Genomic DNA, 11,232 nt, shown 5'->3' on the forward strand with positions numbered 1-11,232 from the left:
GGAGACGTGATTGGATAAGAAGATTAGATTGCTAAATACTTTATGAGTTAGATTGGATCTGCAGATAGCCTTACCCTTGGAGTCAAGGGAGCGTAAAAAAACAGGTCATCTTGGTGTTGGGAAGTTATCAGATTCCTATCAAGCACAAGAACGTTGTTAAAAGTTATGTTTTGCTAAATAAATCAAGATAAATGTCAGCATCAACATGCCTTGGCGTTCAAAGAGACTTTGTCTACATTTTGTACACAATATTTGAGCACTAACTTTTACAGCCTAACTTCACATGTATCCAACCCATAATTGCTGGAGAACATACTCTTAAACTAGGTTGTTTTACACAGAAAACAATAAAGTTTTTACATTAAAGCCCAAAGTCCCAAAAGTAAGAGTTCTCATTGCGTTGATTGCTCACTTTCAGAATTGTAAATATTATATTACTGCATTATGCTGCGTTCACACCGGACGCGATGCGAATATTCGCTTCGCTCTAATCGCTCCTATCGCATCGCTCTAAACGCTGGAGTTTCACCGCGGCTGCCAGCTGTGTTTACTCGCATCATTCAAACAAGACGCGCTGGCTCGGGAGCTAAAACTACAACAAAATGAACATATTTTACCGTGATTTAATTGTAATACACGTTTCTAAATGATGCCGAAGTAACAACATACTGATACCGGTTAGTAAAAACCATGAATTAATGCTTTGACAAGTCTGCAGACAAGACGGCAGGCAAAACACCTTTTAAAATGCTTGTTTTCTGAATGAAGATCGGGTCGACCAGGCTAAGCTAACGTTGTATATGCTCATTCCACACTCATAACAACGGCCTACAGACATAAATAAACCAGCGACTGTATTCGCCATGACACAGACAGTCTGTGGTTTGTACTTATTTAACTTTTGTCCAGTTTCTGAACATATATGAGGAGCTGTGAGCTCTGTGTGCTAACTGCTAACAGCTAACGTCTGATGTTGTGTGGTTGAACGTCAGTGACGGCGGCTGAGATCCTCACCGCTGATTGGCTTCCGCGAGAACGCGTCACGTGAATTTGACGCTCGAGTTGAAAAAATTGAACTCTCGTGTTTAACGTGGCACCGTTCAATCGCCTCATTCGCGTGATTCGCGCCGCTTCCACCGCTTCATGCTCGCCGTCGGAGCGAATTCGCGTCTGTCCGCGTCTCTGCATTGACTTTACATGTAATCGCGCCGCCCCCAAACATCGCATCGCGTCCGGTGTGAACGCAGCATTATAATGAGGGATGCTGAAGCATTATTGTTTTTAATGTTACAACTGGTAAAGGTCTTATTGGCCTTATACGACTGGGTAGTTTGATCTATAATACATAATAATTTAGCATATGTGCACACGTACACGTGCATATGTACAATATTTGCCTGTAAATTGTAGTTATATGAGTGGAAAGTAGCATACAATGCAAATACTGAGGTAAAGTACAAGTGGGCCTTTTTCGAAAGTGAGCTGCAGCCACACGAGGACGATAACGCAAACGGACCGCAATCGTTATCAAAAAAGTCTTCCGTCCACACGCAACAGGCACCAGAAACGTGTCCGTTCACACGAGACCGCTCAAAAGCGCTGGAGACGCTGTAGTACATATGCCAGGCCTGTAAGTAGCGCTGTAGTCTGCCACAAAAGCAGCAAAGAAGACTTCCCGTGCATGGTTGCCATGGTTGCCCTTCTGTGTTCTCTCCGCTGTGGACGCTCTGGCTCTTTTTCTTCCTCCCCGAGGCAAGCGTTTGCTCCTGCTCAGGGCCGGCCCTTGGCATAGGCAGTATAGGCGAATGATAAGGGCGCATCAATCTATGGGGGGCGCCGAAAATTGAACAAAAAAAGAAAAAAATGTTTTATTTCATAACAACACAATTTCCCGATTTTGGATCAACAAAGTACATCTTATTATCTTATACCAGGGGTCGGCAACCCCTGGCACGCGTGCCACCAATGGCACGCGGCACCGTAACCAGTGGCACACTAGGAATAAGTGGAATAAGTGTACAAAATATTTATTTTATTTTCGGATCCTGAACGAGACCGCCGCCAGAGCGCGTCTCCCCGTTACCTGCAGAAGGAAGCCATGTACGCAACGCAGCCCCGCTCTGTTTAACTCCAGGCGACTTTCTGCCGCTTTCCTCCATAATGCAGTGCTGATAGTTTCACCACAGAGGAAAGCACTTCACAAATTGCATTACCCATAAGGAGCTGTAAAAATACCGCAGTTTTTGCGTGGCGATCGACATCGGCCGATACTCACTCTGCCGATCGATCGGTGCTCTCTAAAAAGGCCGATCGCGAGACGTAACATACATGACACTTTTCTCTGTGTGCGGAAAAAAAAAGATCGCCAAAATCGCTTCACCAGTCTGGCAGTATTTTAAGGTGTCCGAAAATGACAATAAAATAGCGGTTTGCAACGTGTGTGTGAAGCAGAAATCCTGCAGCTCCACCCGCTGTGACGGACCGGTGAGCGGAGCAAAACACACAAGAGTTAGACCTAACACACTTAGCTATTTTATCTACCTTTGGAACTAGTTATACATATATTTATTCTTCACTGTCACTCATTACTGGATCAGTGAGCTGCATGAGATACTGACAGGCTGTCAGGAGAGAGAGAGAGGGGGAGAGAGGAAAAGAGAGCGCTTCCGCTCATTTCTCCCGTGTTATTGTCCAAAGTTAATGTAAACTTGAATAATGTAGGCTACTTCATTTGAATGTAACAATTATGTTGGTTGTTGTTTGTGGAAGCGCCAGTGAATGAGCCCCATTAACTGAGTTAAACATCACTTTTCACGAGTGTTTTCGTCGAGCTCTTCAACCCCCCCCCCCTTTGATAATTCACGATCGTCGGCACGCTGATAAAACTTTTTTTTTAGAATGGCACTTCATATCAAAAAGGTTGCCGACCCCTGTCTTATACTAACAGAACTACGCCTATATTGCGTACAGCGCCCATAAACTATGGCGCACCCCCCCCCAAAAAAATCAAGTTGAACTGCCCCAGCCCCAGTCAAAACCAGAGGTTTATGTGAAATAGTTCTTTTTTTTAAATAATGTTTTTAGTGTGCAATTATAGGTTTCAATTTTGTATTTGTGTTAATTTAAAATAAATCAAACTCCCAAAAAACGTATACAGCTTTTATTAACATTGGAATTTACTGTGTAAGCGGCCGCAGGGGGGAGAGCTTTAGAGAGCTCTCTCCTGAAAGACTGAGAGGCTCTGATAACCTCAGCTCAGTGAGGTAAAGGCACACCTTTATATGATCATTATAGTTATAAATAAATAAGAGAATAGATGAAAAACAGGTATAAAATACTATATGACAGTAAAAGAAAGTTGTTATTAACCTGTTATTAACCTATAAAAAACATCTATATTGATTCTGACTTTTCTACATCCAACTCACAGGTTTATCATTACTTTGAGAATAAAGATTATTAATTTAACCCTTTTAGAAGGGAAGATATGGTCATTTGTTCTGGGAATGTCATTTTCGAGCCTGAGACCTGAAAAACAGGCTCAGGGCTTAAGAGGTTAATAAACAAGAATACAGTTTAAAAGGGGAGTGATTTGTAAAATATCCATAAATAAAAAGAAAATCTGAGAGATGTATCCATAGATCTCTTAATTTTGCTCTCAAAGTGCACCAGATTGATGCTTTTAACTTCAATATTTAAAAAAAAAAAGAAATCTTCCCGGAGGAGGTTAGGTCCACCCCCCACTTAAAGGAGAGGTGTCATGGCCATTTCCACTGATCATAATTCCATTGTTGAGGTCTACTAGAATAGATTTATACTGTGCATTTTTCCAAACTCACATTGGTTTCTCATACAGCATCTCTGTAAACTACTACTATTCACTGAATTTCACTATCTGCCTTTAACGGCTCGTTGTAGCTCCAAAAGCTCCAGCCCCCACCCTCCCTGTGAGCACAGTGTGCTCTGATTGGTCGGGACGTTGTGAATCGCGCTGAGCACCGTGGAGGTGTTGTTTCCTTGTTTAGGATACATAGCGAAACACAGCCAAATTCATCCTGAGCACACACAAACTCACATCCGAAGTAAAAACAATAAGTGTGGCTTGATATTGAGTAAGAAAAAGGTTGATAAACGCTGTGAGAATGGGTCTGCAGAGAGAATTTTGCCGCGATCCCAACTGTCTGTTATCAGCCTGCAGCCAGGGAGGAGAAATCAGCTGAGCTGCCTGCTCCCTGCACACAGATGTGTGTGTGAGGAAATCCGTGGATCGGTCAATTTGGACCAATCAGCGGGGGCTTAACGTAACGGCTCCGCGGACGTAACGTAACGGCTCTTCGGGATTGGTCCATTTCGTTCCGGGTACCGCTTGACATCATGCCGTACCCGGAACGAAATGGAAGACTCAAATGGGCAGTGACGTATCTCCAACGAGGCGTTTTGGGGAGGTATTTTCTGTGTTAGAGTTTTACTCGCTACAGGGTGTACTTTGAGGATTTTGACTCTGCACACCGTTTACATGCATAAAAACCTTCATAACACACAAGGGGACGGGTAATAACCGGAAAAGCATGACACCTCTCCTTTAAATCATGTTCAAATGGATAGGATACTAAATACATTTGCACACATCTTGTGTCCATATCTTTCTGTTTTGGTGGTCATGCCACAACCGTGCACGTGAATGTGCAAGTCATAGTGAGTGTCTGCATTTTGGGGGGGGGGGGGGGGGGGGGGGCGCCAGCTAAAATCTTGCCTAGGGCAGCAAATTGGTCAGGGCCGGCCCTGCTCCTGCTGCTCTCCGGCAGTCCACCAGCAGATGAAAAACACCCACCTCATACATCGTCCTCGAAATCGAGCGCTAACGTTAGCAATGTTGATGTGCAGCGGCAGACGTAGCCGGAGGCTAACGATAGCTCACCACCATCATTGCCATCTAGCTCCACAAGTGAAGCTGTATCCGTGGCCGTGGCTGTGCAACCTTCTTCTCCAGCCAGCCAGGAGGAGAGGCTGGATTTGGCTGTGCCTGGCTGTGGTCCAACAGTTCCCCCAAGGGCCCCAACCGATAGGGGACTCTATGGCGCTATTGAGACCCCCGACGCCAAGATCAAAAGCTATATTATAGCAACCGGTCTATGTAGGCCTACCGGCCCATTCCCCAGAGACAAACATCAAGGAAACAGGTTTAATCCTCTTCTTAGTTCGCTGTGCCGTTGTCAGGCTGTGGTGGTCTGAGGCCAGGGCAGGCTGTTGTTGATAGCCTATACATGTGGCGCTTCTGAGTGGTTGTGTATGTCCGTGTGTGTGAGCGCATCAGCGTGCGCTTATGTTTGGGGCGATGGGGGGCCCCAAAACAATATTTGCACCGGGGCCAATCAGAAGGGCAACCATGGCAACCATGCTCCGGTCTTCTTCGCTGCTTTTGGTGTATTTTGTGGCGGCAGCAGCGCCACTTACAGGCCTGGCATATGTACTACAGCGTTTCCAGCGGGTCGAGCGGTCTCGTGTGGAAAAGACACGTTAAATGAATCGAATGCGTGTGAACGGAAGACTTTTTTGAAAACGCGGTGCGTAAACGCAAACGTTCCCGTGTAAAGGCAGCGACATGCCATATCTGCATGTTTTAGCTCTGCCTTTTTCAACACAACTCTGCATGTCTTTCCTCACAGGATCCAGCCAGCAGGCTACTTGCTGGAGATGTTAAGTGTAGGGCCTTTTTCACAGCAGATATTACACTTCTCATAGTAGGAAGGTTACTAATTACGTTAACAATGTCTCAGGTTGATAGTGTCACAGTAAGACATAATATTTGTAAGCTGTTTGCTTCAATATACGAATTTGGTGCCAATGATTTAGTAGGCTACCTTTAGTTAAATAAAATGTAAAATGCTTGAGTTTAACTAGTTGGAGAGTATTTACCACTGTGGTATTGCTACTTTCATTGAAGCAACATACCTACGGGAAGGGAGACTTTTAACTGAAAGATAATTACGGTGAATTTACATTTTGTGTAGTGCTGCTTCACCTGAAGCAGGTTTCCCTCATGGTTTCCCTCCGCTCTGCTGACATCTTGTGGCGAAGCTGCAGCACAGGAGGCTACGTCATCACCGGATGTTGACACCAGATGAAGCGCAGAGAGGAACAGCTGAAAAAGAACAACAAAGCCGCGACGACGACGGTAAAAACAACAGATAAGCGTCTGAAATACACTTAAAACATCGGTGACATCCTATCTGGTGGGGACATTGTGTGCCTCTTAAACAACTTGTAAAGGTAGGAATCCGTCATTTGGAAATAAGCAGAGATATACGTGTTGTTGTTCATCTTGTTCCTAGTTTGCCGTTGATACGGCTGTTAGCTGGACTGCTAACGTATCGTTAGCTTTATTTGACTTGGTAATCACTACGACACCGTTTAGATAATATGCCAAGACCTCGGAAGAAACTAGCAGACTTTTTCCCTTTTGTTAGTGAGTCGAAATTAGTTATTTTTTTAGAACAGTTTATTTATTTGTATTCTTGATGATGGCTTTTATTTTTAGCACCATTCAGCTGCCATCTACAGCCATCAGTCCTCATGACAGGCGAGTCAGGAACAAAAAGTTCCTGTTGTGAGATCTGTCAGAGCTCAACAAAGAGCTAACGATAGTACGCAAGGGTGGTTAACTAAAACAACTAAAACATATATATTTTAGGAAAATACCTTGAGCTCATAATGTTTTTATTTCTTTGAAAAACAGTCAACTGTAACGTTATATTTTTGTTGGTTACTTTTCTAAGTTCCCTTATGTTGCCTTTTATACTGTTTTTTGGTGCATTGTTCACAAATATCTTTCAGGAGAAAGACAATTACAAAAACATTCATAATGAAATATGTTAACTTAAATGAATATTGTTAGGGTTAGTGGTATGAATAAAATCTTCTCAAAACATGCTATTTGATTTATTTTTCTGATAAATATTTCAATATAGATCATTTTCAGGAAAGTATTTTAAAACATTGTTAAACAGAAGTTTTCAAACTAGTTGATTTGGATCGTCAGGTGCTTATGTAGTGCTGTTTAGGACCAACACACACTACACATTGATTTGATAGAATCTCTGAATCAACTACTTTCGTCATAACCCACCAGCAGACACACTTGAAATTCAGTCAACGCATTGTGTGGCAATTTACAAAAGGTAGTCTGATTTGTAGGTTTACAAGGCTTAAGTAAAAGCCTCACAAGGTTGTAAGAAAGACTTTGTACATCTACATCCCATAGCCTAACTGATCATTCATTTACATCAGTGCCCACAATTGCCACACACACCCAGCTACTGTATGTTGTAGGAGTAGCTACCACATTATAAACAGTGTTGTCAAACCTCTTAGAGCTCACCTTTTGCTTTAGGGTATTGTATTATGTGTTACTGCCTATATAGTGTTTTATTTAAAGTACATTTTCTCTTGCTATTATTTTAGCTTCACTTCAGTAACTCCCAGAGAATTGACGATGGGGCGCATCTTCCTGGACCACATTGGCGGCACCCGCCTCTTCTCCTGTGCCAACTGTGACACCATCCTGACCAACAGGTCTGAGCTCATCTCAACACGCTTCACAGGAGCCACAGGCAGAGCTTTCCTCTTCAACAAGGTACAGAAACATAATTGATAAAGGTCCAATGCTAATGAAACAGCGTAAGCAGACCCAGTATATAGTTCCCTCCTATAATTCATGGTTGTTTCTTAACTCAACAGGTGGTGAACCTCCAGTATAGCGAGGTGCAGGACAGAGTGATGCTAACCGGCAGACACATGGTGAGGGACGTCAGCTGCAAGAACTGCAACAGCAAGCTGGGTTGGATCTATGAGTTTGCTACTGAGGACAGTCAACGGTACAAGGAGGGTCGTGTCATCCTGGAGAGGGCGCTGGTTAGGGAGAGTGAGGGCTTTGAGGAGCACGTACCCTCAGACAACTCATGAGCCCCCTTGTGTGAGGATTTCACTCCCATGCCCTCCTATCCCTCTCCTGTAATCCCTTTGCCTCTGCGCTGTGCACCATCACCTGCAGACTTAATGGTCGGAGAAGTTTTGGCTTCAACCCCTCCCTGTCTCTGGCTTCCACATTAGAACTATGCTGATTCGAAGATTGGATTGCTGGCTCTTCTCCTGCTAAATAGGCTTTCCCAAAAATACTTCCTGAATAACGTCTCACAGGGCACCAACCCCAAAACAGCTGGGCACACAATTATATAGTCACTTGATGCACAGAAAATCACCGCCTCACATGCTCCACACATTTTCATACTGTATGGTAGTTAAAAACATGCATGATAACACACGTGGTCAGTCACACAGAAAACATCACCTAGTTTTATTTATTTGGATTTCTGGAGGCAGTAGAGCTGAGTATGTTCACCATCCAGACAGGGGCAGCCCGCTCCACTCAGCGGTGTTAAATGAACCGATGGAGGTGTCACTCTACATATTGCTTCTGTGGGGCTTGTGCTTCTGTGTTGTGACCTTTTGTCTCAATGTATTTGTCACTGGTGAGCACTGAATGCAATTAAGGTGATGATAGTTGTTATTTCTACATCAGTCACCTTTTTATTAGCTAGTAGTTAAATAAATGTTAATGTTTAATTATATGTTCATGTTCGAATTATACCGTAAGGATCGCACAGACTGATGTCATTTTTAGGTATTCATTGTGTGGTTATAATAGATGTTTTTTTTATTTATTTTTTTAGATCTGGCTCACATGATGTGCATAAATCTTGATTGACATGATATTCTTGACATTTACACAATGTGGCTTTAAGGTTACAGGTCATAACTGGAGATGACCTCATGAATAGCAGACAATCATTTAATTGATCCTGCAATTTGATTTAGTTTTGCCATTCTCCATCTGTTACCATTTGCCTGTGTGGTGTGACGAGCAACATGTCACTTTGGTGACTTATGAGGAGTGTGTACCCTGCAGCCATGGGTCTTCAGTGTGACAGAGGAGGGATGTGTCTGAGACATGATGGAGACATCCTCTGGCTGCCTGCCGGAGTAAGGACAGGATTTCAAGAGGATTGGTCATGCAAGCGTTTGAAAGTAGCCAACGCAGGGAGACAATGTGAGACTTAAAGACAGCCTCTGGAAAATAACAAACAGCAGACAGTCTCTTCTCAGTGAATATGTTGCTGGAAAATGTTAAATCAAGCCTGGGTCTGACTAATCCATTTATTTACACAGTTGACGCTAATTCTGTCTCCTAGAGTTGAACTACTTTCAGGATAGTGACCCCTCTTCTTTTTATAATCCTATAGGCTGAGGGCATATTTGGTCACTTGTTTCTTACACACAGGGCAAGTTTTAATGGAGTTTTAGTCAAAGTTAAGCTTTGGTCCTCTGACTATGCCAGAGCCTACATTTTATATCGTCCGTTCCCTGCAATACAAATGTCAAATTGTAAAAAACAACCAAACACAAAATTGTTATCTCCATGACATTTGAGGTTATTTTTGGAGTGGGTTGTAGCACAGCATCATGGCCCCGGTGTGACATTGTGCCATTTCAGTGTGCAGGTGTTACCGGAATGCTCCAGCTTTCACCAACCGCGTTGTTATTGTCGCCTTTTCAAGGTCGAACAAGACGGGGCGAGTGGTCATTTCTACAAAAACATCACACAATCCTTATCCGCAAAATCAATGCAGTGTATAGTCAATGGCTGTGACAGAATATTATCTTTTTGATGTTCACTTTTACCATTTTATTGATAGTGATTTTTTTATTTGCTTTATGATTATTATTTTATTGACATTTATCTTACTGTATTTTCTCTATTGGAGGTTTTCTTGTATGGCGTTTGCAAGGGTTTTCTTTGATGTTATTTCTAAATAAACATTTAGTCTTGCTGGGTAAACAAATGTGTCTTTGCTTGTTTTGTAGTTTATAACATATTTTTATTAAAAAGAATAGACACCTCACTCATTTGAACACCTTGTTATAATGAGTATGTACTACACATTTTGTATTCCTTTCTCTTAATTTTTACCTCTTCCTCCAGATGTTTGTATTTTTAGATATCAAAATGTGGCTTGAAACTGGTTCCCAAGATAAATGTGGACATAAGCACAACTGATTCTTTTAGAATATTGTCATGTCCATAAAGGGATGTTTAGACCTCTAGGTGGCAGCAGGACACTGAGAGACAGGCTGATCTCTGAAGAGCTTTTCCCTTGGAGGCATGATGCTGACTCCCTTGCCTGCTCTGACGTTAGCAGGGTCTGTAGAGCTTCACTGCAGTCTGGAAATACATATCAGGGAAATTACTCAATGGAGCAGAAATGTATTCTGGGTGATGTTCAGTTTAATCAGTGTAAACATTAAATTAAATACAGGTAAACATTGAATGAGTTGTTCCGAAAAAGCAAACATTTGCGACAAAAATAGACTTCATCCAAACTTTAAATTCCATTTTTCCTACTTATGCAGAACTGTGAATCATCCTAGTTGAAGAGATTTGACTGCATTGGGTTTAAAAATAGGCCGTGACGATTCTCTCCTAATCCACCCACTAATATTGCAGCGCTGCCGTGGAGTTATTTATAGCTGCGATCATGTTGGAAGGCTTCTTTGTTGGAGTGTCTGTGTCACAGCGGTGGATTCAACAACAGGTCTGCAGTCACTCCTGGAGACACCTCAGAGTGAGCACGCAGCTAAGACACATATTAATTATGTTCCTGAACACCGTGTTCTAGTCACAGCTATTTCTGCACCCACCGCAGAATTGTTTTTTCTTTCTTTGACGTATCTGGAGCATTAGTGGATAGAGAAGATTGGTGTTTTTATGACCATATCTAGAGCCCTTCGAAAGCCTGACATGACCAGAGGCTCCCGATTGTCCTGCTTTACAATTCATACTAGTCTTTGACTTTGTCCCTGCTTAACCTCTGGATTATCGGCTCTCTTTATTGAAAAAGCCATCGGGCCAACTGAGATAATTACACCGCCTTGTTGATCCTATTTATTAGTCTGCATGCAATTGGATGGTCGTGGCACAGATCTAGATGTGACAGTCCTCACGTGTGTTCACAGAGAGATCTGTTTTTCCATTACCCTTTAGACACTTCCTCAGTGTGCTTGGGCAGAGCGTTGATCCACTAAAGTCTTTAACCATAAGCTAATTCTCTGTACCAATGAGATGCTGTATTTTAAGACTAGGAAATAACACACACTTGTGTCACATACAGGATAATG

At 42.7% G+C, this 11,232-nt stretch overlaps 1 protein-coding gene across 1 annotated transcript; it reads left to right on the plus strand.

Annotated features, from left to right (window-relative positions):
* The first annotated feature begins 6,096 nt into the window (after nt 1-6,096).
* Nucleotides 6,097-9,897, plus strand: LOC117477201 (protein yippee-like 5). The gene is made up of 3 exons (XM_034123865.1): nt 6,097-6,270; nt 7,462-7,633; nt 7,738-9,897. Exons 2-3 carry the CDS (start codon nt 7,493-7,495, stop codon nt 7,960-7,962), a joined length of 366 nt encoding a protein of 121 aa, XP_033979756.1. The 5' UTR covers nt 6,097-6,270; nt 7,462-7,492; the 3' UTR covers nt 7,963-9,897.
* The last annotated feature ends 1,335 nt before the right edge of the window (nt 9,898-11,232 follow it).

This window comes from Trematomus bernacchii, unplaced genomic scaffold (genome assembly GCF_902827165.1).
Source record: "Trematomus bernacchii unplaced genomic scaffold, fTreBer1.1, whole genome shotgun sequence".
NCBI classification, from domain to species: domain Eukaryota; kingdom Metazoa; phylum Chordata; class Actinopteri; order Perciformes; family Nototheniidae; genus Trematomus; species Trematomus bernacchii.

What these genes read in the sequence shown, in the direction of transcription:
- LOC117477201 (XM_034123865.1), top strand. Translation starts at nt 7,493, where the DNA reads ATGGGGCGCATCTTCCTGGACCACATTGGCGGCACCCGCCTCTTCTCC. An exon ending in GAGCTTTCCTCTTCAACAAG is followed by an intron (nt 7,634 to 7,737) that starts GTACAGAAACAT and finishes TTAACTCAACAG; the next exon opens with GTGGTGAACCTCCAGTATAG.